The following is a 25,955-nucleotide window of genomic DNA, read 5'->3' on the forward strand; positions in this document are numbered from 1 at the left end:
AAACCACAATCCCTCCCAGAACACTCTCACCAGCCTCTTACTTCTTACCTGCTACCTGCTTGCTTCATTTGATGGCATCCAGGTTTTGTACTGAAAAAGCCTGTGAACAGTCATTCCTTTTTTGCCACCTTTGTACTCTCTGGGTTGCACAGACCTGCAGCATTGCTCTTCCAGACCGGTGAGTTCTCAACCATGTAATTACTCTTCCAGAAGTCTTCCCATAACTTTGATTATTCCTGCCATCCTTCCTTAGGCCTTTTTCAGGTGTAATTCCAGCCAGGTAGCAGGCATCATCTGCAAAGATCCAGATGGGAGAGCGGGCAAAGACGAACAAAACTGCACCTCACCTACAGCCTGTGGTCTCCAAGAGCCCAAGGAAGCCCATCAGGGCCCACTACCTGTGGGACACTGATGTGGAAGCAGCTGTGATAAAGGTGGAGGAGTTGTGCAGCAACTTAAACACCTCTCCACCTATGCAGGAGCAGAGGACGTCAAAGTTATCCTAGGAAATGCTACTGCTGGAGTTAATTCCCACACTTTTCTGCTGGGAGGCTGGAAGGAGCTCCGAAAGGTGCTATTGCACAAGGGCATGACCCAGTCCCAAGGCAGAGACAAAGTTCACCCTACTTCCCCAGCCTGTACACCCCCACAAAAGAGTACTTCATGGGTACTGATTACTGCCAGCACATTTAGCTGTTACCCAGCAGCTATCACATCCTCCCTGCAGCCAGAAAATTATTCCTGACACACAGGGTCCATTTCAAAGCCCAAAACAAGAAATACGTGAGTGAATTCCAACTTCCATATAAGCCTTTTCCCAAGTAACAGAGAAAGATACCCTGTATTAAAGATCCCTGATGCCAGGAGCACCAAGGTCTAGTTACCAAGAGAGAGGTCAAGGCTTCACCGACAATTATTTAGACTTAGAGACCACTCTCTGCACAGTCATTTGATGTCCTTCTAATACCCTTCCAAGAAGGAAAAATCCATCTCTGACAAGAGGACATCCTGTTATTCCATTATCTGCTGTATTTGTTCAGGAATTAAAAAAAAAATAAAATCCAAAAGTTGTTTTCTCCATAATATGGGTCATCCGAGAAAGAAAATACGACCATTTATGCCAAACTTAATTTTATTTCTTTATTTTACAAACAAAAATATACATTTATTCTATATTTTCTCTCTTTACCCCCCCAGGCATAACACACTTCTGCTCATGGACCATTTTGAATATGGCCCAAAGTATTATATATACATAAAAATACAACAGGAGGAAGGTCAGTCCATGACCTAGTGCAGAAGCTCCTCAGCAGCAGAACATGGGACGCTCCAGAAATACTGGAGTCCTGCCAGCAAAGGACAGGATGGACCTGTCTACCACCTGCAAAGGTGATCCTTCAGCACTGAATTCAGCTGATAAAACCGCAAACTCATAACCTGCTCTTCACATCACCAAGGAGGGCAAATTAGTCCTCTTGGCCAGGGTGTTGAGTCAGCAAATACTCCTTGGGACAGAAAAGCAGTTGCTCCTTTATTACTCAACTGCTTTAATACCTTCGTATCTCTTGGCTCTGTCCAAGGCCCACCAACTCCAGGGAAGCTTTGCAAGTTTCCCCACTTCCTAAGAGCAGCTCGGGATCAGTGTTGTAAAGCAGCATTAGGAGCAGCAGCAGGACAATTCAGGCACCATGTCATCCATCCCTTTTAGAGTAAGTAAGCAAGCAAGCATGGCTCAGGCGGATTCACAGGAAGTGACAGGAGGAGCATGGAACACTTCTGTAATGTGGCAAGGGCTGACTCTGCCAGTTGCTTGTCCAGCCCTCACACAGTCATTGCATGGAGGGGAAAGGTTAAAGACTGTTGACCTAGGTGAGACAGTTCAGCTCTCACACACAAATAAACAGAAGACTTTTTTCCTCAAAAAGTAAATGTGAAAAAAAAACCAAACCCAAAAACAAAGCTGTGGGGGTGGTGTTTGTTTTCAAGGTGCCAGTGCTACTTAAGAGGCCTGTCAAGCAAAGTCCTCAGGCAGAACAGAGAGGCTTCATTGCTCATTAACAAAACAATATAAGCAAATGGCCTGCATAGTTTTGGCAACCAATACGAACTTTGTGTTCTTACCCAAACCTTCTTTCCCTATGTTGGGAACATGTGGTAGCAAATGCTTTCCCCTACCTGCTCATGATCCAAACTAACACCTCCATGCTGCGCCCTGTATGAAGATTTCCCAGAAACTCTTATCTCAGTATTCTTCAGGAACAGGAGTGGGTTGGGGCAAGAAATTCACAAAGTCCCCAAACATTTCAAATTCCTTCTTTCTACCATCTCTAATGGCAAGTTGCTATTGCTTGTAGCAGATCTCCACCTACCTGGAGGACTCAGGTAGGAAAGCACTCCCAAAGCTAAAGGAATATACCCCTTCATCTGTGGAGAGCACACCAAGTCCCAGAAACCAGCCTGATGCAGCTTTCAGCTGAACAGTCCCTGGATAGGAACACAGTGTCTTACAACTGCACGCCAGACAGCTCAGACAACAGCAGTTCCTTTTCCAGCATGGAAGAGGATAATAAGAAGTTCCAGATAGTCTTTAAATGAACCACGCTCCACATGCACGTATTTTCAACATATCAAGCCACAAAATCTATTCAGACCAGCAGAAGTCTGGGGATCTGAAGTGCAACATAAGAGGACACTGCCAGAGAAACACATCCATATCTCACTTGCCTTCCAACTTAGAACACCAGCCGGCTTGATTCTAGTACACCTATGATGCCTGAGTTTCCAGTCACTCAGTACTGACAGCTCGGACACATCATGGGCTTCTGCTCTGCCTCAAGCACCTGAACATCTCCAGAGCCTTCATCTGCAGAGTCGGGTTCCTCCTTCACAGCACTCTCCAAGACCCTGCCAGATCATGAAGCAGGCTGCAGGTGGAAAATACACCTACCTCACAGGTTTTATTCTTGAAACTCAGCCCTGATTCAGTGTTGTTACTTAGATTTTCCTGTGAGCTCAAATGCACAGTAGTATAGCCCACAGATTGTTTCACAGCTACTTCAGCTCAGCTAGACAGTAGCACTGCCTGTCCTTCTTCTGTCTCCCTATTATTCAGTCAGTTCACATCTATACTGTTAGCTACTAGCCCCTCAAAATGCTCCCAGGGCACTCCTTTTAATCCCTAGCAACTGCAATTCACGATTTTCATCAGTATTAGCTGAAACCAGAGATAAGCCCAGCTGACCAGCTTCCCTCTTCAGTCACTGCCATCACCACGACCTGTGCTGTTGCATTACAAGACCCAGGCAACCATGCTGCTTGAAAAAGCCCAGGAAGACCACCTTTGGTTTCAACGACCAAACTCTTTCTATATATTTACAATACAGCAGTCAAATTAACACCCTCATCCCTAAACACCATTCCCGTCATTGGCAGACAAATGCTTTCAGTCATTGAAAAGGAAGAGGTGCCAGTCAGGCCTGTCTTCTGGGTCATATTCACATCTGGAACACGGACGATCAAGAAGGTTCAGTGTTTATAGGTTTATGAACAAAACTGTTATACATTGTTCTCAGGTAGCGACAGAAAATGTTCTTTCCAACAGGATCCAGGCTGCCAACTTAATTCCACAATAGGTTTTGGAAATCCTAAGGAAGAGAGGAAAGCCATGGCTGATAGCCAAGGGCAGATTTCCAATGGATATCCTAACAGCTGTGGTATCAGAGAGTTTGGAAGGAAAAGAATGAGGCATCATGTGAAGGAAGTAGCCCTGCCTCAGGCATTGATGGCTTTCCAGCGGTCACTGTCTATGCTGTTGATGCTGCCCACATGATATGGCATAGAGGCCACATCATCGAGATAGGCTGTGGTGTCAATCTGTGTGCTCGAGTAGAACCCAGAATCCATTCCTTCCTTCTTGGCAACAGCGTAAGGGTGGGGCAGGTGCACATCCACATCCTCAGGTTCATCCACCTGACATTTGTAGGAGAAAAGGATCTTCGGTTCAGACCTGGAATGATTAAAGATTCAAAATACATGCTTAAGCAACATAGTATCACAGCCTTAACAGTATCCTTAACTGAAACGCAGCAGCACTAAAAAATTCTGTGTTCGGACCCTAAAAGCTCTCCACACTAGCTTTCAGTCTTGAAATATACCTAACAGAGTAGCTGCCATAGAGTAATGCTAAATGTAGCTCTGGACTGAGCCACCTATGAGAAATATAAATGGCAGAATCCTGACTAATGCGGGAAAGGTGTTCTATGCTTTGGGAGTTCTGAACTGAGGGCAATGCCACAGCAGCCTGGTCACCAACACAACAGAACAGAAGTCCACCTCAGGTTCCATCCACATGCATCAGAAGACCAAAATACAACACTTGTGGATCAGCAGTTTCCATCTCTAACTCCAGATGCTGTTCACTTTTGGTTTTTTTTTTTTAATTTCAAAAGGCAATAGAGGTACATTTTGATATTTTAGGAGTACTTTATGTTCCTAGTTATTTTAAAGCCTGCTGTTTCTTGCTTATCGACAATAAAAGCTTAAGTCTACACCGAAACACTTGGGTTTTTCCTACCAAGTTGCATCTCCTCTGAGCGGCCACACGGCGGCAACCCCGACCCAGGTACCACACTCCCGGATGCTTTCAACTGGTGATTCTTGGGCCCACTGTAGAGGGGTCCTGAGCCTAAGAGTTACCGAGCCCCTAGATCCTTTCTACAAACCTACCCCCAAACTTACCTAGAAGCCGTTTAACTTCATTAGTTAATTAATTAGTTCAATAGTTAACAAATTCAGCAGAAAAACTTTGTACTAAACAGACACTGAAGAAGCAATCCTCATAAAGGTTTGGGAGGAATACAGCTGTCAGCTATACTTTGCATACAAAGGAGTCTTGGATAGAAGCAAGCAGCCCTGGGTCACACAAGAAAAACTTCAAGGACAAATTAAAAACTGGTTCCCTAACTGGCATTCTAGTCACTGCCTTGATTCTACAGATGGGGAGAACCTGAATGCAAAACAATTCAATGACAATATATACCCTCTGAACTCCTGTCCCTGGCTACTCACCCAAAGAAGCCTTTCAGGAATGCCACATAAATGAGAGGTGCAAAGAAGCTGAAGTAAAGGAACGTGGTAGCATCAACACAGCTGTCAATGGCAAAAGGGAACATCAAGGAATTTAACACTCAAGCACAACACAGCTGGATAACACCAGTCAAATCCCCCCAGAATGATCCAAATTCCCTCCAAAATGTCCAAGCAGAGGACAAGGAAAGTCTTGTACTAAACAAATTCAAACTGATGCAAACACACATTGCCGTCAACTGTGTCACTGCTCCTAGACACTCAGAAGGAACCATGCCAAGACCCAAGGTCTGACCAAGAGCACAGTCTCAGTGCTGCCAATTTTGACTCACAGAAGTGACACCGATCCCTGCAGAATGAGACTCCAGATGTGAATATGGGTATCTCCATGCTATTTCTAGCAAAGAGATTATTTCCTCCCTTATTACCTATGAAGCACAAGCCAATGGCCAGGCAGGCACCACTGGACTGAAACTATTACCCTCATTTACCACCTCAAGACCACTGCAGAGCACGCAGCTCCGCAGAGCTCTGCTCTGTGGGTTTCCTGACCACTTAGAGGTCTTTCTGCACAAAACAGATCCAACCACTTTATTCGTTCTTACAAACTCTGCAAAAGTTTTGGTTTTTTAGGAGAGGCAGTGTTGAAGGACATTCAACTGCAATATGAGAAACCAGGTTACAGACCTCCTCCTCCAGCATACGTACCACAGTCCTTCTATGATATCCACACAGAGGAGGGCACTGCCCAGGCCCTGCACCAGGTTCAGCAATGCCAGAATTCCAGCATAAACATAAAAACTCTTCCTGGCTGTGGGAAAGCATTGACACAGATGAAGCTTAACCTCATAAGCACCAGCCCAGTGCAAATCTAATGGAGATGGCAAACCCAAGAGAAGCATTTCACCATCTTCTCTGTTTACAAACTCTTGAAGAATTAAGACTGCATTTTCCTGTCCCATGCTGGCAGGACTGATGGAGGTACAGTGGACTAAACCCTACCCTCCTGCATGTGTATACACATACACACACGACGGGTTTTGAAAACACATGGTCATGTCAACACATGCAAAGATTTCATAGGCAAGCATCTAGAACCAGTGCCAGTCACATAAATGAATGTAAGAAACAAACAAAAAAAACCCCACAGCTAAACCTGTGCCCTTCCAATGTACAGTAGTAACAAAACTGTTCAGGAGACTTGGACAGGAGCAGCAGGATATGCTGCACACTAGGGAGATCAGGCCAAGGACCCCTGCTTGTGGCATGTGCCACACATATCCACTCCTTCAGGGTAGTGATATGACATAGATGCCAACAATACTTAGAAAGAGAACAGCCCAATGCAAACATCTTAGTAACAGCTTCTCTCTCTATTCAACAACTGCAGACATTCTGCAACAAGAAGAAAAAACAGAGAAGCATCTTAATAAATGCCCAAATAAAAATTATTAAGCAGCTCCCAATTAGTCTTTCTTTCCCGGGGGATGACGAGCATGTACACGTTAGCATCACACACGCATTTCAAAGGAAGCTATTATTAAGAAGCCAATTTTCACAGCTCTCTAAGATAACATATTTACATCACATCTGTATCATTAACTGAGTAGTAGATCTTGTTTTGTTCACGTCATTGTTTAGCTACTGAAGTAGCAATCTGCTCTCCGAAAGGCACAACGTACTATTTTTCCAGAGATAACTATCAGTCCTTTGCCATGTATCTGTACCCTGAGACAGCGGGATTTATCTGCAGCACAACCACGTACAGGAACTTCTTACTCCCACCTATGTTTTATCCTGGCACTGTCTCCATCTATAGTATGGAACACACTACAGTCACTTACAGGGCAAAGAAATCCGGTCTTTCAGAGGAGTTTTTGGAAGAATCACCACCAAGGAATAGACCTGTTGAGACAAAGAACTAACTGTTCCACAGCTGCTTGGTTACGAATTCAACAATCTTTGCAGGGATGGTATGTGGTGTCATGCGCTCCCTAGATGTCTCAGGACAGACCCCCTGATATTAAATGCAGTGCAAATGGTACAGATGTGAAGGCCCCACATCTCACCCCCATCAGCACAAAAAGACTGGTCACTGAGAAACAAGGGAGTGAAGAACATCTGAACTCAGCTGGAATTCAGCTGCCACAGCTTACATCACTGCCACCACATTTTTATTACTTCCATCTTCCCTGCCACATGATATATCAATGCCACGCTGTATCAGGCAGGAGGGCGATTAGGGCTTTGCTATACACAAATCATCCTCCTTGCCTCAATTATAAAATACAAAGAAGTTATCAGAGTGCGTAACACATGCCCAGTACTTACCAGAAAGAAGAAACAGGAGCTGGCAAGCCAAAAGTGTCTTCCTCCATGGCCATAAATGTTGAAGTCTTCTGCTGAGAGGTGGGCATCAGGGTACAGGATTTCCAGGGTGCCCTAGGAGAGAAGTGGCACCAATATGATTCTGTTCTAGGCAGCATCCTCACTAGAGTGGGTGTCAGGACAAGGGAGACTGTTTAAAGAAGTTCAGACAACAGTTGTTGCTGCCACCTAAGACCCAACCATTACCCTGCTTAGTCCAAGTTAAGATCACACAGGAAAAGAGGACGAAACTGAAAACAGTAAGTGAAGGGAAAAAAGTGACAGGAATTTGCATTTGATGGAAACCAGCATCAATGACATTCCAGAAGAGAGGCTGAATGAAGGGACAGGGGATGCAAGCAGTTGTCTGTCTGAAATAGACTGAGAGTTCTATTTCCATCTCTAAAGTAGATCTCTCCTGCTGAAACATCCAGAATATAAAAGCCCACACTTGTGCAAGAATTAGGAAAGGACACTGTTTCATTCACTTGCATTCCTGAAAAATGGTATGAACAGAAGCTGCTATACAGAGGAGAGAGAAGAGTGCTTGTAAGCACTACTGAACCCAGATACAGCTCAAACACTTGATATTTAATGAGGCTCCTTCAGCTTTATCATGTGGTAATGATCAGCTCACTGCCTCGCAAGCAAGAGCCTGGTCACAGAACAAAGATCTGTGTGTTATTCTGGCACTGCCCCAAGTACAGAGACACAGGGCTGACCACTTACATACCGAGAAGAAGAATAAACCCAGACACATACTGCATTGTTCAGAGATACAGAGACACAGTTACTAAACTGAGCTAGCAAGCCAGCTGCTAGTTTGAAGGGAAGCAAAAGCTCTCAGCTCTCAAAGAGTCAGGAGACAAGAGGCCCGCTGCACGGCCCTTATCTGACACACACACCTCAGGTGTCTCCATTGAGTTTTCATGGCACTTGAGGCTAGATTCAGAATTTGTGGCTCAGGTGTGAAAAACATCTCACTCCTGTTCCAAGATTCAGGAAAGGAGGCACTCCATCTAAATCTCATCTCACTTCTTCACCTTGGCTGAGCCACTCATGCCATAAATAGGACAAGGAGATACAGTTTGGTGTATATATGCTCTGGGGATCCTTATACATTGCCCCAAGCATCCAGTCTTCCCCCAAAATCTCATCCAAAGAGCAAAGCTGCCACTTTCCAGATAGCAGTTCCACACTTAACTGCCTAACTCCAAGCAAAGTCCCCTCTTTTGCAAAGACTAATTCTTCTGCTCCAATGTACTTACCTGCGTGACAGAATATGCCAGAGACAGCACTGTAGTGATTGCCAGAACACGTTTCACGCTCGACTTGCTCTCCAGATGACCTGGAATTAAGGAATACAGAAGTGACTCAGCATGTGAACCCAGCCCTAGTAAAAATCAGTTCTCTCCAAAACCAACATAGGAAAACCTTTTTTATTTCCAGAAGCCTTCAAGGGAAGGTTAAAGCCCACCTAACCACTAGAAACTGCTTCCCTGTTTGGAGAGTTGAGCCTTTCACAGATAAAATAATACTTACAAAACAGCAGGTTTTAACTTGCTTTCTTCCTGCCCACACAAATATAGAGAAAGCAATTAAGTCCTTCTGTTGAGGTTACAAAATAAATTAAAAAAAAAAAAAAATCAGGAATTACTCCAGTATCATGTACACTGAGATGTTGTAAAGCTTCTTCTCAGGAACAAAAGTTGATGGGAGAGTGGGTTAGAGCACGGACGAAGGGCTCACGTAATTTAGAGAAATCCACACTGGAATATCCTGAAGCAGACAATCTCCAGAAGCTCTGTGAGCCCTCCAAAGATGGAAGAGCCAGCGCTCAGGTATCCCACTAGCAGATGCAACAGTGACACCTACCAACCCCTCTCCTGTACCTCTGACCCACAGAAAGGGGTGTTCCAAACAGCATTTTCACTTGGACAAGTGAAAAAAGTAGAGTAACAGATTGCAGGTACAGGTAAAGCATTTGAATGAAGCCAGGATGGAGTCAAACCAGCCGAGGAGGATAGAAGGACCTCCAAAGGAACCATCTTATATAAAATGGGGTTGAAGCAAAGATCAGACCATTGATATCTGCATAACTCTTCACCTAAGCTGTACATTCCTTCACCACATGCATGCAGGACACACAAAGCACATACATAACCTGAAATCACACAAGTACAGATCTGTAAATACAATCAGGCCTTCAACCATTTCTAACTAAAATTTGCCAGTTTGCCTTCTGTCTTTATCCTAGAGTTCCTTCACTTTATAGAGTCAGCCTCTCCACAAACTTACAGATGCAGCCTCTGTGGAAAGAAAGGGAATAGGAAGCATTCAAAGCACTCTGAAACCTCCTGACACGTACCAAAGGCAAGGCCTAGAATCACCACACTCAGTTCAATCGCCAGAAGGAAGAACCTTGTGATCTCCCACAGGATCTGAGGGATAACAGAAATCAGACAAACATGATTAGATGGAGCCAGGAACCATTCAGAAGTTAACACATCAAAACTCCACTCTGCTCCAGGGGACGGCAGCCTCCAAGTGGAGCAGGTCATTTCCACAAACTCTCCTTATGCTTTGTAGGGATACTAATCATATGCTTGTCCCAAGCCCTGTCCATGCCTGTGAAACAGAACAGTTGTGTGGGAGCAAGCAAACAGCATGCCTATGGAAAGAGGAAGTCACCTTGGTTTGCCACACTTGAGAATCTGTCACTTGTCTCAGATGTGTTCTTTCTGCTGTGCTCCAAGGAGCACAAATCCAGAACAACCTCAAAAGTATAATATTAAACAGTGCCAGTTCTTAAGCAGTAGATTCTGCAGTACAGTTATGACTGAACAAACTCAGTATTCTGCACTCCTCCAAAGTTACTGGTCCCTAAATCTAAAGCATATTCAACTCTAAAGCCCTCCCACCTCCAGCTTGTCATTTTCATTCCCATTTTTTACTTGGTGAAGCAAGAACAAAAAAGCAGCAGGTGAGGCAACATTCCAGGTGGTCATGCAATAAATCAGACCTAGAACAAGAACCCAGATTTTGGCTTATTAATCCTTTTCCTCTGAACACTGAATGGCACTGTCTCTTGAAGATACACAGATTTCTAATCTCAGAAAACACACAGTGTATATGTGTATATATATATAGGAGAGAAAACAAAAGAAACATGAAAGACATGATAGAACATGTGTTTACAGGAAAAATTGAGAGTGTCTGTCCTATTGCATGACTTCCCAGCAAGGTGCACTTAGCAGCAACACCAACAGAGCCAAAGAAAAGCACCTTCTCACCTCTTCTCCATCGTTCAAGTCCTGGACCTACATCTATTCAGTAGAGGTGAATGAAAGGCTACAAACATCCAGCCACTCACAACAAGCACTGCATTACAATGCTTTGACACGTAACATTAAAGGGAAAAGCAAAAGGTCCACACTGATCCCAGAGAATAAAGCCAGAAGACCTGTACTCTGCAGGTGGCTCTTCTTCCTTTAACAGCTCAGCAACTACAAAGCGTTTTGTTTTAGGTAACATTCTGCTACAAGTCAAATGACCACAAAGGAACAGCACGTACAAGCTATTTCCTGTTTGCTAAGGGTTCGCTCTGTGCTCAGAGTGGCTGCAAGGACATTCAGATATCAGTCTCCAAACGGTATTTGGTTTTATTTGCTTTCAATACAAAAGAATTAAATGTTTGTCAAAGAGCCACTCAAATATTGCAAGAGTAAAAGGCCAGATCTGGCCTATCCACTACAGGCATCTGAATGTTTAGCTCTTGCAAAGCAAAGTCATCAACAGGAAAGTTTTGCCGCCACTGCTTGTGCATCTATTTTAGGAAGGCCATTGTTTACAGCCCTGGATGTTGTGGTCATTTAGATACAACTATCAGAACAGGATTCTATAGTATGCATAGCTATGACTACTGCAAAAAACAACACATTAATCTTGTGTGCACTTAAAAGGGAAGCCGGAGCAGATTGCTGTGATCAAACTGCAACAAAGCACAGCCTATAAAATCAGTGTTGTACCTACCTTATCAGCAACTGTGGCAGCATCAGAGGCACTCACAGTCATGGAGACAACAGCACGGGCAATACCAACTAAAGCCACCACAAATACCTACACAAAAAGATACCAAAAGTGAGCTCACGTCAAGAGGCACATACGCAGTAGTGACCAAAGACCCTTTTGGAATGCCATTTCCAAGTCAGCTTTCAGGCCCGATAACATGTACCAAAGATTTCCTGTAGCAGATTAATTTGCCAAAGGAGATTCCTTAGGCCTGTTAGAGGCAGGAGTACTGGCTCAGAATTTTTTATGGAACAAATTTCCTCAACAGTCAGATTAAATAGCTCTGAAGAGGTCTCATCCACTCCTTACAACGGTATCTTCACAGGCAAACAGTCTTCCCATGCTTTAGTCCACTGGGACAAGGGAGGAGAAAAACCAGACTAAACCCACATCCCTCCAAATTACAAGATCAAGTGCTTGGTATGACTGAATAAATCAATCACAACAGATAACAGAAGCCACTTGATGCCAACTACCACACTTCAGATCTGTAATAAAACTAAAATCTGCATAAAACCTCAGTCAACACTAACAACATTCAGATATGCAGAGGAAAAAAAAATCACCTGCAGTCAACAGTTTTAAAACATCTTACCCTGCTGCACAGTGCAACATAGAGATACCCAAGTCGACTCATGTACCATTTAAGCATGACAGCATGGAGCTCAACAATGCTCATTTTCCAACTCCAGTACCATCACAGGAATTACACAATGAAAAGCTTGGTTGGATACATCTCCTCTCTGCTGTACAGACTTACCCTCTAAGAAAGCAGATTCTTCCAGATAAAAATTCTCCAAGTCACAGGCTAATTCTAATGATGCAGGTATGAGACAGCTAAATCTATCAGAGAACAAGAGTCCAAGCTGATTCTGAAGTGGTTGGAGAATCCAAGTGACCAGTAAGACACCTACAGATGAATATTTCCTCCCTAGAGGAAGAAGGGACGCAAATGGCAAGAAAGAAGAATACAACACTCCCTCCAGGGATGGAAAACTCTGGGACAAAACGCTGACAAAAAAGATCCCCTGAATATAATGGTGTTCTAGAGTAGCAACAACTCACAGGAGAGGAAGACACACCCGTTTTGCTTCCTCTTTAAGTAGGTAGAGACTCTTCTCAATCTATTAATTTCACTGTAATAACTGACCCCACAAGAAAGCACTCCTTCAAGACATGACAAACAGCCGTTTGAAAGGAAATCCTCACAGAATGCACTTCCATCCTCATTTCCCAGTAACATACTCCAGATTAAAACGAATGAAAGCATTTTCCTCTAAGGCTGTTTCATCACTTTCTGCTTCTCACTCTGTTCTGAAAAAGTCAACAGCAAAAAGTCAGTTCACGTTTTCTTCCCTTTGGTTTATCAGGAGTTTTGCTTTTCAAAGCCTTTGGCATAAACTTCCTGCTGAGCCGTGTGCATTACTGGAATCATAAGGGAAGATTTAAATCCAGACTGGAAAAGGCTTGTAATATTTTTAACGATTTGGAGCATTTGTGCGTACACCTAGTCATCTAAAACTGTGCACAAGCCCAGTACCGACACTCCAGGCCTGAAAGAGCTAACAAGAATTTCCACCAAATTCTCAGCTGAGGCTACTAGCTCAGATTTGGTTTTGATGCTTCTTGGCTTTTACCATGTATGCAGCCCAAAGAAGGATGCCTCCCATCTAACCCAATTCACATATATATTCACTTCTACAACCTAATAATGTACTAATCTCACTGAGAAAGAGCAAGCACATTATGCTACACACTGAGGCAAGCCAGGATCTCAAAAATCACCTTTGATAAAGCTTCCAAATGGTATTTTTGAACAAATTCAGGTAGGTCCTTAGCTGCATTTGCCATGCCCTATGAGCAGTATCACAGTTAATAGGTATGCTGTTCAGAGATTAGTAAAGAGATTGCCTTAATGTGTTCAAAAGTTGCTTGTGCCCTTTTTAAACTGCGGAGAGGAGAACAGACAAGATCTAAGATGTTTGAGAACTGTGACTGTACTACTTATATACTGTTTCCACCTTTATGAAGTATCAAGAACATCATGAAGTCAGCAGTCACTTTGACGTGATGGGAAAGAAACTAACAGGATTTGGATTCTACATTCCCAGACTAACCAGAACCCCATCACATCACCATTTTCTAGGGCAGATGACCAAACTTTCAATCAGCTTTACATAAATTATTCTCCAGTGTTTCACTTTCACTACCTCAGTGAGAAGCTGGTTTTGTGTCACATGCTACTTACTGCAAGGAGCAAGAAAAGTGCAAGATACTAGATTCCAAGACAACAAAGCAACAAGAAGAAAAAAGGAAAAGAAGAAAAAAAGATCACCACAGGAGAACAAAATCCACTCAAATCCAGCAGATATGGTCCCAGAGTCTGTGAAAGGCAGAATTCAGACAGCAAAAAAAAAACCCAAAAAACTGTGTCTACTTCTTGTAGTACACCTTCAGCTATCTCTGCAAGACCTCGTCTAGGCTTTCTCTCCCTAGTTCAGTGATATTGTTCATGAGTGGCAATTCAAAAAAACTCTCACTCATCAGTTCAAAAGCACAGAGCGGTACTCACTAGTATGTAGAATGTAGTGAAGATTGGGCTGGAAGTGACCCGGATTTTGGCCCTGGCAGAGGGCAGCTTCCAGAGAAGAAACATAAAGAAAAGCACATTGGGAACCAGGAGCAGAAGATCCCAGTAGCGGACTCTGCAAAAAGTAAATAAAACAGGGTTTTTTCCTGTTCTTCAGCACCTAGAAGGGAAGGCACCAGCCACAGTCCCTTCTCAACCAAACTCTGAGAAAGCAAGCTCTTTCCCCTGGCCCAGGGTCAGACTGTGGTCCCATTTCCTCCATCTCACCTGGACTTCCCTATGTCCTCATAGAGCAACAACAGGCACTTGTGCGGCACAGTGATATTGGTGTCATTGATTGCCTGCGTTGTTGTCGGGGTCAAAGTTGTCACGTTATCCAGTGCTGTCACCAGGGCAGTCGAATGTGTGATGTTGTCAGACATGGAGAATCTCATCACAGACATCATGGACTGGAATATCCTGCCTTCCTTCTGGTCCAGGTCAAACACAGCACAAGACAACCACAGCAGAGACAAAAAGCCATGTTAAATTAGTTGTGAGTCAGAGCTAAAAAACACATCCCTGCCATTAGACCCCTGTACCACTGCTTCCTGCTCATTACAGCAAATTACCATCATCAGAAAGACTGTATTACACTGTGAAACACCACATGCCCTTACTCTGCACACAACCATTAGGATGGACAGTACAAAAACACTATCTTGTATCAGAATAACAAGCACCTTCAAAATAGCATAATACTAGGTTGGATTAAATTTTGTGGGTTTTTGAGCTTTCGCAGATTCGTAGAAGAAATCAGGACTCAGCAGCAATACATGGCATCATCAGATGGAGACTGAAACCCTGCTGTACAAGACCATTAATTATTCTTCTAGCTCCCAAGATCAAGAACTTACAGTCAGTCATTTGATTTCAACTATTGTGAAGAAAAAAATTAAGGCCCTATCCAAAACCTGTTGCTGCTATCAACCCTGCAGTCAGAGCAGGGAGAGCCTCACGTACTTTTACCTAAAGGGACTGCGCAGACTTTATCTTCCAAAGACAACACTGGAAAAAGCCATGATCTGGCATTTTTTGTCTAACACTCTGCAAGACACCAGATCTATTCTGATTTTAAGCACAACAGTAAGGCTGTGAAAAGACAGTGCCTAAAACCCTGTGAGCATAAAGTTCTGCAGCTTCTTTACATCCACTAGTCCCAATTGCATTGACTTTCTCAGACATAAATCAGCATCATCACTGGTAGTTTACAAGCCCAGAACCAGACACAGTCCTAATGGGTTTCCTAAGGTCAAACTCTCAGGCAGCACAGACCTATGGTGAGAATCAGAAGAGAAACGGCGCTCAGTTCTTCTGCCTGCCCTACCTTACACCTCTCCTGCCCCTCAGAAAGATGACAAGAATGAACTTCCAATTCCTCTGATGAAACTTTTTTGTACTGCCTTCTGCCATCTGTCCATCCCCCAAGTCCTACACTACCGCAATATTAACTGTCCCTCCAGAAGTTAAAGGGAAACTCTGCTCTGCCATCCATAAAACTCCACATGCTTCATGCCCATGCTGGTGGCTTTGGCAGAAACCACACCAGCAGCAGTTCATCTCTCTGTTGGTTCTAAGATCACTGTGGAAACTTTAAGAGCACTATGGCACACAGTACTTTAGATCAGGATTTAGGATATACTAGAGTTTTGACATAATTTCCCTTACTAAGCCTGCTTCTGACTCAACGTATCACTGTGTGCAAATCCTCTCCCCTTCCCACCCTAAAACAGCAACCCTCATGGTTAAGGTACTTACCTAGCTGTGAGCTGAATACAAACACAAGGTGCTATAATCTCTCCTGGCACTCCCCAAAGAAGTGGTCACAGACAACACACAGATTGAAAAAAAAAAAAAACCACAACAAAACTTTATCAGCTGGCATCTTAAAGATGCACACTGCCAGAGACTCTGTGCTACAGTTAATCCAAGATTTATCTCAAAAAAAAAACCACTCCATTTGACTTTAACTCTGGCTGGCATGGCAAAAACTGACAGCCTCCATGACAGGACTCAGAAGGTATTTTCCCTGCAAGGTTCTGGGTGACTCACAGGTCAAAATCAGCACAGCCCTGTGTCATCTGTTGAGCTTTTAGAGTTCAGTAGCACCTTCCTCACAAACTGCTCCAGACTGTCAGCCACAGACTCTTCTTCTTCTTCAGAGGTTGACACTCTTCCTAGGTCTTCTCTAGGGGTAAGGGGATCATCCCACCCTCAGCTAACAAACCGTTCCTTTGATTCATTCATGGGGACAGATACTCGCTGAGCTAGGATTTTTCTTTTGCAACTGGCATCTGCTGTGCTGCACAAGAGATGTCATATTAAATAAACACATGCAGACCTGGAAAGATTAACTTTGTGTTGAGATAGCAAAAATCTGTGCCAAAAAATCCTAGTTCTAGTAGGGGTTCCAGCAAACAACCTTTACATTCCAGACTTATCCCTAAAAGCATATTCTCTTCCCTCCAGCTTCTCACTTCTCTGAGCTGATGCCGTTAAGAATGATTTTCTGTTAATAGTTTTTCTCCATTCTCTTCCTCTGAAACACCTCTGCATCTCAGTAGTAGCAAGGACAAGTATGCTCACATTTGTCAACACAGAAGAAAATCTAACTGTTTAAAAAGCTGGGAAAGGGTAGAAATAAACCCCACAGAGCATGGGTAGTATGAGACCAACTGCAAACCATCACACCCTCCTAATATCTCTTCTGGGACAAAGAATTTGATCTGCCTGTCCCACTGAAAAGAGATCAAGTGAGAGAATTGCATGGGAAAAAACACCTTCCTCTCAAAAAGGAAAGGCTCCACTTTTTTTCCCTAGAAGCCACCACTATCACACAACAGCAGCAAGCTGCTGATAAGAAGAGGAGTTGGCCACATGTAACAGGCCTCCAGTCACGAGGTTTCAAAGGGTAAAACAGAATCAAGCTTACCTCTCAGCCCAGCTGCTTGCTACAGCCTGGTATTAGTATCCTATTCGTCCTCCCAAGATGGAGTATACACAAAAAATAGCATCAAAACATCCAAAATGATAAGAAAGGGCTGCCAAAACCATCAGCCAGACAGCATGATCATCATGCTTTTCTAATAGCTAAAGCCTACAGCAAGGATGTGGAGAAGTGGTGTGTTCCTGTCAAAAACCCAGGCAAAAATTCTGTGGCCACAGGACCAGGAACTGATGGCAGGGATCTGGCTAGGCTTCGTCATCACCAGCAACACTGACCCTTACAGCACACTGTCCAAACCCTTGCCCTGATTAGTCCAAAATAAATCCTGCCAGCTGAGCATATCCAAGAGATCATTCACCACACCCTGCCTCCACAGGGCTGTTCACTTCAGCCAGCCCGACCTATGCAATGGGGGTAAAAATCACTCCGTAGCCACGTAAGAGGAAACCAGTGCAGTAATCGTGGTCTCCTTTGTCCTCCCAGCAGGCAGCTCTATTCACTATAGACCAGAAAACAAACTAAAATGGTTTTCTACGCTACAGCTGAAGCCAGCCTGACTTTGTGGAGGCCTATTCCTCTATCTAGGCGCTGGACTCCCAAGTTGCATTCCGATTGAGAACATCTGCAGGACTCATAGGTTGCTGTGACAGAGCGCTGGGGAAGGCTCAGCTGCATCTTCAGTGGAAATGATTGCCTCTCACCAAGTGGATGTTGTTTCTGGATTCATGCCACTGTAATTGTATCGGAGCTCAATGAAATTCAGGGCCCACATCACTGGCAATTCTCTGTGCTCTCAAAGCCCAACTACATAAAGGTAAATGACACACTACCAGAGTCACAGCTCTAATAAAAAAACTTAAGTTTTCTTCCTTTCTGAAAACAGTACCAGAAAATCTTGCAAGTATAGATCATATTAAGGTTAAGATTGCTCCTTAAAATATTGCATTTGTGCAAGAAAAAACTGCACTAGCCAGATCCCTGCCTGAAGTACAACTGTCCTTCAACAACTCAAACACTTTAAAAGAAAAAAAAGCCTTTTTTCCCCTTCTCCTTTTTGAGAAGGCTCTTCAAACCTCACTCTTGGTCACAACAGTTGCGTTTTGCATTTCACCCTTAGAATCTACAAGACAGGAATTTCCCACCAGTGATCAAGGACCTTGCCTCCAGTTTCATTCTCACATCTTGTTCTGAACTAAACTTGAAGAAACTGCAATGCTAAAAACAACCAAAGAAAAATACCAAAACCAGAAGTATCAACAACAATCCAAAACCACAAGACAGGGAATTCCAATTCAAGGATTTCAGAAATAAGTTTCCTATGTTTTTTGTTGTTTTGGTGGGAGTTTTTCCCCTCTAGAAGGTGGGTGCACAGACAAGCAGCAAGAAGGTGGCAAGTGAAGCAAAGTAACAGTACATGGCCACTTCATTCTGTGCTGGCAAGGAAGCGCTGCCTATTTTAAAGGCTGCTACAGGAACCAGACAGCTGGAGAAAATCTTCAGTTACTTTCTACCCTTCAGGCTGGACAAAGGTGCCTCTGGGCCCCCCTGCCATAGCCGGGCTCCCAGGCTGCAAAAGGGGGCACAAGCTGCCCTCTGAGAGATGCAGCTGAAGCCTTTGCCAACGGCCGGGCCGAAACCCAGGGCCCACCCAGGCCCCCGGTCACCTCCCAGCTGACACCGACTGTAACCGGAGAACCGCGGCGCCCCGGGCAAAGGCACGAAGCCTTTTTCCTGCCGGACTCCCCGTAAGCACAGAAAGGGCAGCGGGGCGCGGGCTGCCAAAGCCTGCCGGGTACGCTGAGGCTCCCCTGGCACCCCGGGAGGGCTGCGGCAGCCCGGCCACCCCGGGGGCCCCGCCTCGCCCCGCAGCGCGGCTCCGCCGCTCACCTCACAGGGCCGCGGCCTCCGCCGCAGCCAAGCCGTGCCGCCGGGGCAGGCCCTGCCGCCCCGGGGTGAGATGCCCCGGCGCCCCTCCCCGTAAGCCCCCTCCCGGCGCCGGCCCCGCTCCTACCCGCCGAGGGCCCAGCCCGCCCGGCCCTGCCTCCCCGCCGACGGCGCTCAGTCGCGGGGGCCCAGCCCCGCCATCCCAGGCTCCGGCCCCGCCGCTCCCCTCATCCAGGGAGCGTCGCTGAAGAGCGTCCCGAGCAGAGCGCCGCGCCGCCAGAGCAGACGGGCCGACACCTTTTCGGCCGGGCCCAGCGGCACTCTTGAGAGAGGGTCCCTGAGAGGGCTGCCGATGGGGCCAATCAGAGACCAAGTGAGACAGGCTCCGTCACCAAGGCCAAAAGAAACAGCGGCACGAGCCAATGGGAAGGGGCGGGAGGCGGGACGCGAGGGGCGGGCCTGCCGCGCTTTAAAGGTGCTCAGTCCCCGGCTGGCGGGACCGGCAGCAGAAGGCAAGCGCGGCCTTGGCGGCAGCTGTTACCACTGGAGCGCTAAGGCCCCTCCCTGAGCCTGTCCTGAAACGGGGGGCAATAACACAACCTCCCCATAAGCCCCAGTACTGAATCGCACTGCCCGGGGGCCAGGTCTACCCCGGCCACTCTCCTCAGGCCTTCCCCCAGGCCAGGGTGGGATCCCCCCCCCAATCCACCCCCGGGCCGGGCTGGTGCTCGCCCACCTCTCTGTGGGACCCCCGTGGCGCTGGGATGCCCGCCTGCTGCACCTCAGCCTGCCCTCGCACCTCCTCACCACGCAGGAGCCATGGCACCAGTGTCTCCCCCAGGGCCTGCCAGGCCCCACCGCCATCTTAGCATGGAGCGAGGGGCTGTGGCGAACAGGCCGGCAGTGACCCTGCGGGCCTGCCCGAGGAGAAGCCTCCCCTCGCCACAGGCCGGCGGTGTTGGATGCTGCCTGTGAGGTAAAGGCTCTGTCTTTCACAGCCCGATTGTAGCTTCCAGGCCAGCCTGCGCAACCCAACATCACACCCAGCAGCAAACGCTATGCTCGTGGGATCCAGCACCGTGTCATCACACACCTCCGAGATGAGGAGAAATCTGCTACTTCTGAGGAGGAATTACTGATTGCAAGGCAGGGAAGATAATATTTCTTCCACGACCAGGATCCTGTAATCAAGTTCCTGCAGGGGAGAACTGCTGCGGGCATTTCGGGCGAGCGGGAGTCAGATTCAAATACTCACAGAGTTCAAGATCTGATCCGTTTATTGTACAAACCAGGTAGACTTTTATAAGGCATTCTATAAGCGTGCAATAATGTGGTTGGCTATTTTACAAGCGTATAATAATATGATTGGTTAACAATTGTTTACTGGGAAGATTTCTGTTTCTGCTTTCTCTGGCACGTAGGCTCCTTTCTGCGGTTTCCCAGCTCCTCTTATCACGTCCCGTTGGCCTTGCTTTTGAGCAAACATCTGCAATTTGCTCCTTTTTCTTCATCCCACTGTTCTGGCCGTAACCTCGTCTTATTTCTTCAGTATTTTTCCACTTGCTTCAGAGTTCAGTATAATCATTCAATACAGCAAGAGCCCCAACACCTCCCCCTTTCTTTTTAAATACAGCATTAATACTGCGTTCCACACAGCTCTGAAAACATTGTAAAAGGCAAGGCACTAAAAGTAACAAAAGAATAACAAACAACAATATAGACAGACCTTGTTTCAATAAATCCCTCAACCACCCTCAATTCTTGTTGAGGTAAATAAATTGATACATTTAAACGGTAAATCAACTGTACATATTTTTAACAAGTGTAGTATTCCACCAGGTACAGTTATCTCCAAGGCCATGATTCATGTCATTATACTTCTTATCTAACCAACCCCAATATGATTGATTTATAGCCGTATAGTTTACTCCCAAAGGCTCAAAAGCTAGTTCAAAGCAGAAACGCATTTCTTGTAGGTGACATCTGAAGCACTTTTTTTCCTTTTTTTTTTCTTTTTTTTTTTTTCTTTTTTTTTTCTTTTTTTTTCTTTTTTTTTCTTTTTTTTTCTTTCTTTTTCTTTCTTTTTTTTTTTCTTTTTTCTTTCTTTTTTTCTTTTTTCTTTCTTTTTTTTCTCTTTTTTTTTCTTTCTTTTTTTTTCTTTTTTCTTTTTTTTTCTTTTTTTTTTCCCTTTCTTTTTTTTCTTTTTTCTTTCTTTTTTTTTTCTTTTTTCTTTTTTTTTTTTCTCTTTTTTTCTTTTTTTTTTTCTTTTTTCTTTTTTTTTTTTTCCTTTTTTTTTCCTTTCTTTTTTTTTTCTTTTTTTTTTTCCTTTCTTTTTTTTCTTTTTTCTTTCTTTTTTTTTTTCTTTTTTCTTTTTTTTTTTTCTCTTTTTTTCTTTCTTTTTTCTTTTTTTTTTTTCTCTTTTTTTCTTTCTTTTTTTTTTTCTTTTTTCTTTTTTTTTTTTTTTCCTTTTTTTTTCCTTTCTTTTTTTTTTTTTTTTTTTTTTTTTTGGGGGGGGGGGAGGGGTTTGTAATCAAGTCCGTATTTTTCCTTGAGAAGCTTAAGCTGTTCCTCTTGTTTCAGGAGAGTTTCCAACTCTGATTTGTCGAATAGGTCCGTATTTCCCAAATAAATCATACATTTCCTCCGCTGTGATTTTATACGGCAGGTTCCGAATATAAAGGATCCGATTGACCTCTGGGGGCAGCCAGATGTTAGCTCGCTTGGCCGCTTGCATTGCCATGGCGCCGATCGGAGCGGGGGGGGGGGGTGGAGGGGGGGTGCCGCCTTGGAGAGAAACCGCGGCCGGGACGGGGCCTGCCGGGCAGCACGCCGCCGCTCGCCGCTTGTTCCTTTTCAGGACACCAGGGTGGTAATTGCGCGACCATACCCCGTACAGCTCGATACGTGCGAGCCAAAGTCTTTACCCCCTTAGTCCCAACTTGCACAGATTCCCATAAGTCCTCTCCTACTTTCTTCCATGTTTCATTATTATATATATCTTGCGTAGAAGCAAGGTAACCACGGCGGCGACTCCAACATAGCAGATCAACTACTGCCTGCCGTGAGACTGGCGTTTCAGTTTTTTCTGCCAGTTTCATCAAACTGTCTACAGTTGCTTTTTCCACCACTGATGCAGTGATTCCCATCCTGCTTGAATTTCCTGACTCACCGGTCAGCCGTGCACGTTCCGCCTTTCTTCGGGCGCCCAGCTCTCTCTCCGCTGGCAGCAGGATCCTCGCCGGCTCCGCAGCTTGTAACACGATCCTTAATGAATCTTCCTGACTTTTAACCGATCCTGTCGACCCTCATCGGATCACGTCGGGGGTCACCAGATGCTGCGGGCATTTCGGGCGAGCGGGAGTCAGATTCAAATACTCACAGAGTTCAAGATCTGATCCGTTTATTGTACAAACCAGGTAGACTTTTATAAGGCATTCTATAAGCGTGCAATAATGTGGTTGGCTATTTTACAAGCGTATAATAATATGATTGGTTAACAATTGTTTACTGGGAAGATTTCTGTTTCTGCTTTCTCTGGCACGTAGGCTCCTTTCTGCGGTTTCCCAGCTCCTCTTATCACGTCCCGTTGGCCTTGCTTTTGAGCAAACATCTGCAATTTGCTCCTTTTTCTTCATCCCACTGTTCTGGCCGTAACCTCGTCTTATTTCTTCAGTATTTTTCCACTTGCTTCAGAGTTCAGTATAATCATTCAATACAGCAAGAGCCCCAACAGAGAACGATTAACAACCAACCTGGAGAGTCTGGCTTTTAAGGAAAGGTTAAAGGTGACTGAACTAACCTGGCATAGCCTGGACAATAGCAGATAAACATGATAAATAATTAGCAGGATTTGGAGGCACAAATGCCAGACAAAGAAAAGAGAAGTTTGGTGTAGTAAACAGGGAAATAACTTGGACAAACTGGCCAAGGTTTAAACAAAAGGTTTAAAAAGGAAATTAAAGGAAACAACTGGCTGAATATCAGGTTATTCTCAGCAGTAAGAGCTGTCTGACTGAACACTGTTTCAAGGGGGGGGATGCTTATCTCAGTAATTTCAAGGACTGAGGGATAAATTCTGACATGGTTGTCTACCTGTGGTTTACCTGGAGCTCTGGGAATTCCTTCTATAGGAAGGCAAGGCTTTTGCTAAGATGAAATTCACTGCACAAAACCTACACCTCTTTAGATCCTTGTGTTGATCAAGTTTGTATGCTGTGCTCTAGCAAACAGCACGCACAGAGGGTTTCAGGCCCCCATGCATAGATCGTTCTCAACTTAAGTCTGCTTGATGCTCTTCTCAGGTTTAATTTTCCAGCTTCACTGCAAGCCTCATAGAGGGGACATACCCTGAAACTGTTGCCTGCCTGAGCCCTGTTCCTCTGATTTTTCCACTGGGTTGAAACAGGTTTTTACACTGGTGTCATGCCTTTGGAATGACATCTGGAGAAGCCTCTCCTTAGCTGGTCTCTTCTCACACTGTCATTCAGGTTAATGATACGTTGCAATATTTTGATACGTTCTATTTATATATCCAAGCTCAAAGGCTCAGCAGGCACCAACATCTCTGAGTTATAGAAGGAACACTTCTGTTTAAAGAGAGGTAAAGTGCTTCTGCCTAACAAGTGTCTTGGTAACAGAGTCAGGAGTAAAATCCATGTCTTCTCACTTGTAGCCTCAGGCGCTAACTAATTGAACATGTTACCTCCCACATAACTGTGTCAGAAGTAGAAAGTTTGCTTTCCGATCCACCTGTTCTTTCCATCTGATTCAGTCTGAGGCTAGACCCCAGCACTTGGGACACCAAATCCAAAAGCTGTCTCAGGCAGAAGACTGATGGGAGCCACTGCAAGGACCATGACACTTTAGATCCTGCCTTCCTCTCCTCACTGCTTATTTGAAACAGAGGAGGTGGGGAATCCACACTTAGATTCCTTTGTATCAACAAGCCATGCCTTTCAGCCCAAACATGGTGTGTGCAAATATAACTCTGCCCTTCCCACCTCCAAGGACTGCCCCATCTCCTTGACTGCACACATCCTCCCACCAGCTGAGAACCTCTGCTCTGTGTCATCTCCACCATGCAGTGCATAAAGATGGCAGGGCTCGCTCCCTTTGTCCTTGCTGTGTCACTTGGTGTTGCCAGGCTGAAGCAAGATAAGAGGTGATATTTACCTTGAAAGCCCAAGGAAAGCTGACACTCGGCATTGCACCGTCTGCCCTCCTTTGGCAATCTCACCTGACTTGCAGGTGTCAGAGGTGGAAAGCGCAGTCATGGTTTCAAGGACAGCAATACACCCTTGTTACATCACCAAATTCCACTCCTCTAGGACATTCTATCTCTTTAAAATAATCTTTCAGCTTTTATTAGATCACCTGCTGGACAGGATATTACTTCTCATCCAAAACTGCTTTGTTTGGGTGCTGAGCAACTGCAGAAACAGATGTGCCTGTGTTGTTTCAGAGCTGCTCTACCAGCCTAGCTATTTCTAGTATTAGGCATAAATTCGCACCATGGGATTACCAGCTAGGCTGTAACTCCTGTGTCTCTTCACAGGGAATTCAGTCCCCAGGGCTCCTCCTGTGCTATAAGCCACCAGTCTGCAAAATCCTAGTGGTGTCTTTTGATATTCAGTTCAGTGCTCAGCTGAGTTACCCCAGCGAGCAGTCTGGGCCCTGATTGCATCCCAGCCATCTCACATGCCCCAGTCCATCATGTCTAGCACAGCAGAAGGAGCCCTGATCCATGCATGACAGCCACCTGATTTTAGGATTGGTTTTAGCTAGCCAACATCAGCTTTTCTCAGAGACTGAGCACCTCAGCTCAAGCACAGGACCACTTGTAGCTGGCAACCAAAGAGAGCAGTGAAAATATGGACATGGTACAAGGTGTTCTGGGAAGGACAGACAGAAAAGCAATCTGTCCATCCAGCCGTCCAGTGCCTGGAGAGACAGTGGCACCCTGTGGTGACAGTTCATCACCGTGTGTCACCCAGGCCTTGTCAGACAGCACCATTTTACACAGGTCCTGAGCTGCCTTCCTTGAAGCCATGGTGGTCTCTAGTAGCCTACAAGTGAGGGCATCTCTGAGAGGGTCCCTCTGCCTGTTACACTCTAAGCACCAGGCAGCTCCCCATCTCATGTCACAGAGAAGAGGCTGAGCCACTCTCCTATTTATATCGTGATGCTCCTGCTTTGCTATATTGGTACCAGACTGAATCATCCACCCTAGAAGAGCCATTTCAGGTCTTTGATTGTCAGCCACCTCTTTAGTCACTTTTGCTTTGCTGTCTCCTGTTTCAGGGTTACTGTCCCACACCTGAGTGTAACTAAGAGCAGAAATAGCGTGATACCAAATAGCGGTCAGAAACTAGTTAGAGAACACAGATCACCAAAATCCAAACCACCTGCCATTATGCAACAGCCTGTGGCCTGGAATGCAAGTGTTTCCCCTCCTTGCCAAACAGCCCTTTGCTTGTTTTGGCTGTCTAAATTCCTCTTCCACAGTCTATGGGACAGGTGCTGTTCCTCAGTTCCTCTCCTAAGTGGCATTGCTCGCTGTGCCAAGCAACGGAGGATACGTGTCTGTTCTGCAGAACTGCTCCTGTTACCCCTCCGTCACTGTTATTACATATAGACTTACACCAAAAAACCTAAACCAAACACCAGAACCCCCTTCCTACCTCTTGTAGATTTACTGCAAACCAGAACAAAGGTGTTTCAAGCGGTGTCCCACGGGTCTGTGGCAAATCTGGCCAAGCCAGGCTTGATTTTAGCTGCAGGAGAGGCAGATGTGAGAACATAGACGCAGGAATTCCCGGTGGGATCTGCCCTGTGACTCGGGCACCCCCCAGGAGGGACCCCCTCCATCCCAGAGGGAAATACCCAAATGTTTGCGGCCCCGGCCCGCTCCAGGTTCCCGCCCGCCGCCTCATCCATATTCACGCGGCGGGGCGGGGCCCGCCCCCGGGGCTG

At 45.4% G+C, this 25,955-nt stretch overlaps 1 protein-coding gene across 5 annotated transcripts; it reads right to left on the reverse strand.

Annotated features, from left to right (window-relative positions):
• Nucleotides 1-1,114: 1,114 nt before the first annotated feature.
• TPRA1 (transmembrane protein adipocyte associated 1) lies at nt 1,115-25,813 on the reverse strand. 5 transcript variants are annotated; one of them, XM_056334060.1, is made up of 11 exons: nt 25,664-25,813; nt 14,381-14,583; nt 14,096-14,228; nt 11,485-11,571; nt 9,821-9,893; nt 8,721-8,800; nt 7,417-7,527; nt 6,930-6,990; nt 5,794-5,896; nt 5,068-5,148; nt 1,115-4,006 (listed from the first exon to the last, which is right to left on the reverse strand). In XM_056334060.1, exons 1-11 carry the CDS (start codon nt 25,781-25,783, stop codon nt 3,772-3,774), a joined length of 1,287 nt encoding a protein of 428 aa, XP_056190035.1. In that variant the 5' UTR covers nt 25,784-25,813; the 3' UTR covers nt 1,115-3,771. The 5 variants fall into 5 exon arrangements, with proteins under 5 accessions (XP_056190035.1, XP_056190039.1, XP_056190037.1 ...); XM_056334064.1 differs by lacking the exon at nt 25,664-25,813 and adding an exon at nt 19,111-19,331; XM_056334062.1 differs by lacking the exon at nt 25,664-25,813 and adding an exon at nt 19,111-19,231 and having other exon boundaries at nt 14,381-14,580.
• Nucleotides 25,814-25,955: the final 142 nt, after the last annotated feature.

Source organism: Falco biarmicus, chromosome 4, assembly GCF_023638135.1.
Source record: "Falco biarmicus isolate bFalBia1 chromosome 4, bFalBia1.pri, whole genome shotgun sequence".
Classification (NCBI taxonomy): domain Eukaryota; kingdom Metazoa; phylum Chordata; class Aves; order Falconiformes; family Falconidae; genus Falco; species Falco biarmicus.